Source organism: Sinohyriopsis cumingii, chromosome 11 (assembly GCF_028554795.1).
Source record: "Sinohyriopsis cumingii isolate HCF-2022 chromosome 11, ASM2855479v2, whole genome shotgun sequence".
In the NCBI taxonomy this organism is placed as follows: Eukaryota; Metazoa; Mollusca; class Bivalvia; order Unionida; family Unionidae; genus Sinohyriopsis; species Sinohyriopsis cumingii.
The window spans coordinates 3,058,395-3,065,951 of NC_142971.1; the positions used below are offsets into that span (position 1 = coordinate 3,058,395).

At 33.9% G+C, this 7,557-nt stretch overlaps 1 protein-coding gene across 5 annotated transcripts in view; it reads left to right on the forward strand.

The window, feature by feature from the left end:
• The window catches only part of LOC149787533 (MYCBP-associated protein-like), a 108,961-nt gene that overhangs the window by 5,752 nt on the left and 95,652 nt on the right, over nt 1–7,557 (forward strand). For 4 of the 5 annotated variants that reach the window (XM_089973662.1, XM_089973666.1, XM_089973663.1 and 1 more), the window contains exon 2: nt 1,745–1,822. The exons of the other annotated variant lie outside the window; for it this stretch is intronic. In XM_089973662.1, coding sequence (XP_089829788.1) covers nt 1,745–1,822 — 78 coding nt within the window. The remainder of the gene's footprint in view (nt 1–1,744; nt 1,823–7,557) is intronic. 5 annotated transcript variants of the gene reach the window in all.

Consider the following 7,557-nt stretch of genomic DNA (forward strand, 5'->3'; position numbering starts at 1 on the left):
ATGCTTGTACCTTGAGCATAGTTTGTAAATCGCTGGATTTTATGGTGCTGAAGAGGCCTATTGATTTTCAGTCCAAATGTAAAAGTCAAGGTCGTTGTGCCTTAAAATAATTTTTTTTTTATGTAGAATAACTTTTGTTATTTAATAAGTTGATCAATATTTGAATCTGGGATCTAAAAGGTTTAAGGTCATGACTATGTCAAGTGTGGTAAGAAAATAATAGTTTCTGCACATTTAGTTTTGTCCAGTACCACATACTTTGACCCAAGATCAATGGCACTAAGATGCATTAGACAGAGTCAACTATAACCCCACTAGTTCCTTCATTTTATGACTATTAACCATTGCAATGGGTATGTAATGCTCTGTTCAAGGTACTCATGTTTTAAGAACATGGCATGCTCATCTTTAATTGGCTTTTGTTGACCCAGGTGAATTGTAATAAGTAAGGAAAACTGGGAAGTCAGAAATGACTGTTCTGGAACCTAATTACAATGATTGTTTCATGGATTCTAATTTGTGTATATTTTTGTGGTCTGTGAGATTTAGTAATCTTTATTCTGCAATCTTCAGTGTAGGTGTGCTTGTCTTTATGTGAATTTGTATGTGTAAGCATGATTATTATGATACTGTGCATACTAGAGAGCCACCAGGTAGGTTAGTTCACAATGAGTCTAAAATAAAGTTGTTTTGTTATTATCTTACAAGCATGCTCTTGTATTTTTTTTATCCAAGCATACTTCTGGACTTGTACCAAGTCCATTCTTCAGTTATTTTATCATCTGTTTTTTTGTTTATTAAATTATCTTGTTAGTACACTATGCCCTTTATTAACATCTGTTAATAATAATAATAATAATAATAATAATAATAATAATAATAATAATAATAATAATAATACAATGACTGTTCTTCACTGAAGCTCTCATTAATACAAAGAAACTATGAAAAATTGACATGTTTAACAGAACTGAGGATGAAGGAAAATAGGAGCCTGTAAATATTGTAATAGTTATCTTTCAAGTTAGGTCTTTCAATGTTACTTAATACAATTTTAGAAGGCAATGCCTTTTTTTTTAGGGAGCATGGGTAAATAAGAAAAATGTCGTGGAAAATTGAAGAAGAAAAGAAAGCTTTGAAAAGGGAATGAGTTACCTCTCTTGGCTTAATTTTTTTCCAAAATCCATTGCATTTTGAGGGAGAGAGATTTAACAATGCTGTAATTTAGTTTTCTTTGTCCTTATGCCCATCTTGACTGATTAGATCCCATGGTCATGTAAATAATTAAGTTCAAGAATGTAATCGCTTGATTTTTTGTACACAGCATTAAAGAATTTATATTGAATTTTCAGTTATTCATTTTGCTTGTATTACAGGAATCCTCATGTAAGCACATCCTTCTGTCTGTGTATCCATCCATCCATAACACAAACTTGTGATTGCAAATAGTAGTTCAGTTTTTGATGAATTGCCATGCCACTTTAAATATTATGGTCATCACTTGACAATGTGCCTATCAACAAATCATAATCCCCAAGTTTATATGAGTTATTTCCCTTTTTGACTTGAAGACGAATGCAGTGTGACAATCTTTTGAATGCAACTACTCTCAAAGTCTCTTGCAAATCATCATGAAACTTGGTAGATATTAAGGTCATCATATGAAAATAGGCTCCCACAACTGACATTCAGTTCTAAATTATCCTCACAAACAACTCTACTTTGAAATTTTTAATGTTTTCAGCAACAGGGGACACAGATGTTATGGGGCCTTTAAGTCCCAAGCTCAAAACAACAGGAAGTCAACCAAAGCAAAAAGAAGGTTCATGTTTTGGATTTAATCCTTAAGCCAGCTTTCATGCATCTCAACATAAATACATCCTCACCTCATATTTTAATTTCTAAATTTACACAAACTTTAGTGTCTCTTTTAAAATTAATCAAAATGAATTTTGAAAAATAACCTCTAATATTAGGACTTATCTGGTGATGTTATCATGAGCCTAAAATTGTATTGCAATATTGGCACTAAATATTATATCTTTGCAATAATATAACTTTGTTTGTAATATGAAAACATGTGTCTAGCCAGGTGCCAAGGTAACAACTTGTTTCTTTTGGGTTGTTTTCACCATTGACCATTTCCTGTAGACTTTTTGCCAGTTATATCTAACTTATATTTCAGTTGAAATGCCCTGATTTTGAAGACAAGATTGATTATAGTAAGCATGCACCACTGCAGTGGTGTCACTGGGAGGGGTGCAGACCTCACCGGGTGACACCATCAGAGGAGGTGACACTAAAATGACCATCTATAAAAATTTAGAATTCTTGTGCGAGGAAGGAGGTCCATGGGGGTGACACCATGAGTTACCGCACATGACTGTCTATAAAAATTTTGAATTTTTGTGCAGGAAGGAGGTCCTTGGGGGTGACACCATGAGTTGCTGCACATGACTATCTATAAAAAATTTAATTTTTGTGTGGGAATGAGGTCCATGGGGGTGACACCATGAGTTCCCGCTATGAGTGTCTATAACATTTTTGAACTTTTCTGCAGGAAGGAGGTCCATGGGGTGACACCATGAGTTGCCACACTGGGTGACACCAACCCTAGTGATGCCACTGCACCACTGTATTAATTATCTTCATTGTAGTGAATTGAAAGCTATTACATGGTCCAGTGTTGGAAGGGGGGAAGGTACATCAAATCATATTTGCTATGATGTCACTGAGCTGTATTTTTGCCAGTATTTTATTTATGCCAAATCCAATGATGATGAAATACAGTGGCAATATATAATAACATCACCACTTAGAACAAAGTTATTCATATGAGATCAAAGGCTATTGAATCTGTTTATTACATGTATATAGCTGTTTTATTCCTTGATTTTCCTGGGCCTCAGTTTTCTGTGATTTTCTAACAGATTAAGTCACTTTTAATTCATGGACAAATCTTCAATAGAAATGTTATTATGCCCATGAAAGCTTTTGACAACTGAAATAGATGGTTTCTAACAACAATAAAATTTACAGAAATTTAATCCCATGAATAAAAGTGAATTCACAGTGAATATATTGAAAATACAATAGAACCAGTCTTGAAAGACCACTGATATGAGAGACCCAACTCTTAAAGCATAAATTGATTTAATATTTACTGTTCTGACCTGTCCAAAGAGACCAGGATTTTGTGGCAGAAGGAGTGGTCTTTCAAGACAGGTTCTACTGTATGAGTTTAATGTATGCACCAAGTTGAGATGCTTCTTGAAAGGTGGTCCAATTTTAGTTTGAAAAGTTCGCAGAATACGTGTTTCACCGTCTTGTATCTATTCCTACTTCAGATATTTGGTTTTGCTTCCATTGTCATGTGTTGAATATGTTAATGGCAACCACTGGTTTTACGTCATAAAATACACATTTTTCAATCTGCTGAAACAATATGTGCATAGTTGATGATTTTTAATGCTGAACAGTTTTCATTTTTGAAATATATTGCAAAGAAAATCATATTTTTCAGAGAAATGTATAGTGTTTTTTATCCATGTATTTTGTTTCAGGCCTAGAGTAATAAACATTGTCTTGTACATATTAAATCTATAAAAACTTGATTCAGTTTCCACATGACATTTAATGTGATTTCTCTTTTTCCATTCACCTAGTTGACAATGTTACTGTACTGTTTAGTAGTTTTGCTAGTCTCTGGTTAGATATGAATTGTGTGTACAGCTTGTTCAACAATACTTCTAATTTTCTGGTTAGATCTGACTTGTATGTACAGCTTGTTCAACAATACTTCTAATTTTCTGGTTAGATATGAATTGTGTGTACAGCTTGTTCAACAATACTTCTAATTTTCTGGTTAGATCTGACTTGTGTGTACAGCTTGTTCAACAATACTTCTAATTTTCTGGTTAGATATGAATTGTGTGTACAGCTTGTTCAACAATACTTCTAATTTTCTGGTTAGATCTGACTTGTGTGTACAGCTTGTTCAACAATCCTTCTAATTTTCTGGTTAGATATGAATTGTGTGTACAGCTTGTTCAACAATACTTCTAATTTTCTGGTTAGATCTGACTTGTGTGTACAGCTTGTTCAACAATCCTTCTAATTTTCTGGTTAGATATGAATTGTGTGTACAGCTTGTTCAACAATACTTCTAATTTTCTGGTTAGATCTGACTTGTGTGTACAGCTTGTTCAACAATACTTCTAATTTTCTGGTTAGATATGAATTGTGTGTACAGCTTGTTCAACAATACTTCTAATTTTCTGGTTAGATCTGACTTGTGTGTACAGCTTGTTCAACAATCCTTCTAATTTTCTGGTTAGATATGAATTGTGTATACAGCTTGTTCAACAATACTTCTAATTTTCTGGTTAGATCTGACTTGTGTGTAGGGTTTGGTCAATACTTTTGATTCTCTAGTTAGGTCTTACTTGTGTACATGATTTGGTCAACAATACCTGTAATTTCATGATAATATAACATTCTACCAATAACCACACACATACATCAATATACTATTTAGATTTATTATCAGTTGCAGATATAATATGTTTGATTTAAATTAAAGCATGAAATGTGCTGTGTCGTGCAAATCATGAAGATGAAGTATTATGCTTGTAATAACTAAATTTTTCAATTTGTAATTTTAACAGCCAAATTTTTCATGTACTGCGGAGTCTTTGTAAACCCAGATGGATGACTGTTTCTTATTAATACAATACAATTAAAAATGCTTACATGGTGATTCACACTGATCATGTGCAGAGAATAATCTCTTGGAAATAATTGAAAAAGAGACAAAAAGGACCAATAATTTCATTATTGTAAACAAACTCCTCCCCCTCCCCCCACCCAATTAAAGACAGTAAGATACACACTATATAATCAGTCTTAGTGGAGTAGTACCTGTACAGACGTATTTACATGGAAAGTTTGAGGAGTCTTTAGATTGTAGGATTGGTACAAAAAACAAAACTGCCCTCATGAATGTTCTAGCACTTGTGTCTAGGCATATTTACATATAAAGTTTGAGGAGTCTAGATTGTAGGATTGGTACAAAAAACAAAACTGCCCTCATCAATGTTCTGGCACTTGTGCCTAGGCATATTTACATGGAAAGTTTGAGGAGTCTAGATTGTAGGATTGGTACAAACAACAAAACTGCCCTCATCAATGTTCTGGCACTTGTGCCTAGGCATATTTACATGGAAAGTTTGAGGAGTCTAGATTGTAGGATTGGTACAAACAACAAAACTGCCCTCATCAATGTTCTGGCACTTGTGCCTAGGCATATTTACATGGAAAGTTTGAGGAGTCTTTAGATTGTAGGACTGGTACAAACAACAAAACTGCCCTCATGAATGTTCTAGCACTTGTGTCTAGGCATATACATTTGAAGTTTGAGGAGTCTTTAGATTGTAGGACTGGTACAAACAACAAAACTGCCCTCATGAATGTTCTAGCACTTGTGTCTAGGCATATACATTTGAAGTTTGAGGAGTCTTTAGATTGTAGGACTGGTACAAACAACAAAACTGCCCTCATCAATGTTCTGTCACTTGTGTCTAGGCATATTTACATATAAAGTTTGAGGAGTCTAGATTGTAGGATTGGTACAAACAACAAAACTGCCCTCATGAATGTTCTAGCCCTTGTGTCTAGGCATATTTACATATAAAGTTTGAGGAGTCTTTAGATTGTAGGACTGGTACAAACAACAAAACTGCCCTCATCAATGTTCTGTCACTTGTGTCTAGGCATATTTACATATAAAGTTTGAGGAGTCTTTAGATTGTAGGACTGGTACAAACAACATAACCGCCCTCATCAATGTTCTGGCACTTGTGTCTTGGCATATGGATTGGGCAAAACAATTTCTCTGGTGCTTTATTGACATGGATTTTAAAACAACAAATAGTTTAAATTAATAATGATCAGACATCACACTTCCACTTGACAGAATAAGCATATGAAGCAAGTTGAAGTACTTTGGCAGATGGTACTATACTATAATAACACAGACATAGAAACTTGGCAGATGGTACTCTACTATAATGACACAGACATAGAAGCTTGGCAGATGGTACTATACTATAATAACACAGACATAGAAGCTTGGCAGATGGTACTATACTATAATAACACAGACATAGAAGCTTGGCAGATGGTACTATACTATAATAACACAGACATAGAAGCTTGGCAGATGGTACTATACTATAATAACACAGACATAGAAACTTGGCAGATGGTACTATACTATAATAACACAGACATAGAAGCTTGGCAGATGGTACTATACTATAATAACACCGACATAGAAGCAATCAAGCAACTAGGGTGAATATGTTTTACTGATCACAGTGCCAAAACACAAACCAGACCATTTGACACAGAGTTAAAAAAAATTTAAAACATTTTTTAGAACAGAAAAAAACTCCTACTTTTAGAGTGAGGTAATAACTATGAGAATGGACAAAAATAATGTCTGTTTAAAAGCTGTATAAATCATTACAAAAATCTAGAACAAAATGTGCTAACCCACATCCACATCTAATAAATAAAATGTGATCAAGTTGCACACTCTCTTGAACTTAGTGAATAACCAAACTGCACTCTTACAACCAGAAACAGGCATTAAAAAATGAGTGAAAAGAGAAAAGAATTCATATCATAAAACATGATATTGTAGAAAGAACTAATACATTTTCATACAGATTCATTACATTTAAGGTACATAACAGTGGCTGGAACAACAGAATTTATTGATAAAATCTGAAGTCAGGTTTTAAAGTGAACTGTTTTATACTGCTCTGGAAAAGATGCATTTTTTCAGCATATTGTGAAACAGAAAACTGTTCAGTATTAGAAATGATAGTGCAGTTGTTGCCATCTATATATAAAATTCAGCAGACTGCAAAACGAGTATTTAACAACCTAAAATCCCAGCTCACCTTCTACATCTATCAGGTAGCGTATGAAAACAGAAGTGATACCAAACGTCCTATGTCAGAGCAGATACAGTCCTTTGTGTTTGTTAAGGTTCAAAATTCATTGTTGGAGTTTTGCATGAATAGTTACCAAAAATTTATACTTTTATTGAGCCCATAGGCTATACTCCAAAACCTCTTGCAAGTTGGGACTGGATCTATTATTAGAAAAGGTTTTTAGAAAGATACTTTGCCAATATTCTCTACAAAATGGGTGATAGACTTAGCATTAGGCATGTTAATCAGAACTAAAATAATTATAATGGGAAATTCCCTATCAAGCACCCTGGTTGTTTGAGATCATGGCAACTGTTCAAATATCTCATTTACGTATTCTATGGTTCTGTTCCACAGTTTAAAATTTTGCACAGGACTAAATGTCAACAACAACAAAACTAAGTCCCAGTTTATGACCTGTGGTATCTTATGATGTATAAAGATGATTCTCAGAATGATTTTGTTCAGTGAAATCAGTCTTCTTCAAACATTCAGTCTGTACCAGATGCTGCAGTTATCAAGAATTCTAAATAACTATGAATACCATGGGGTAAAA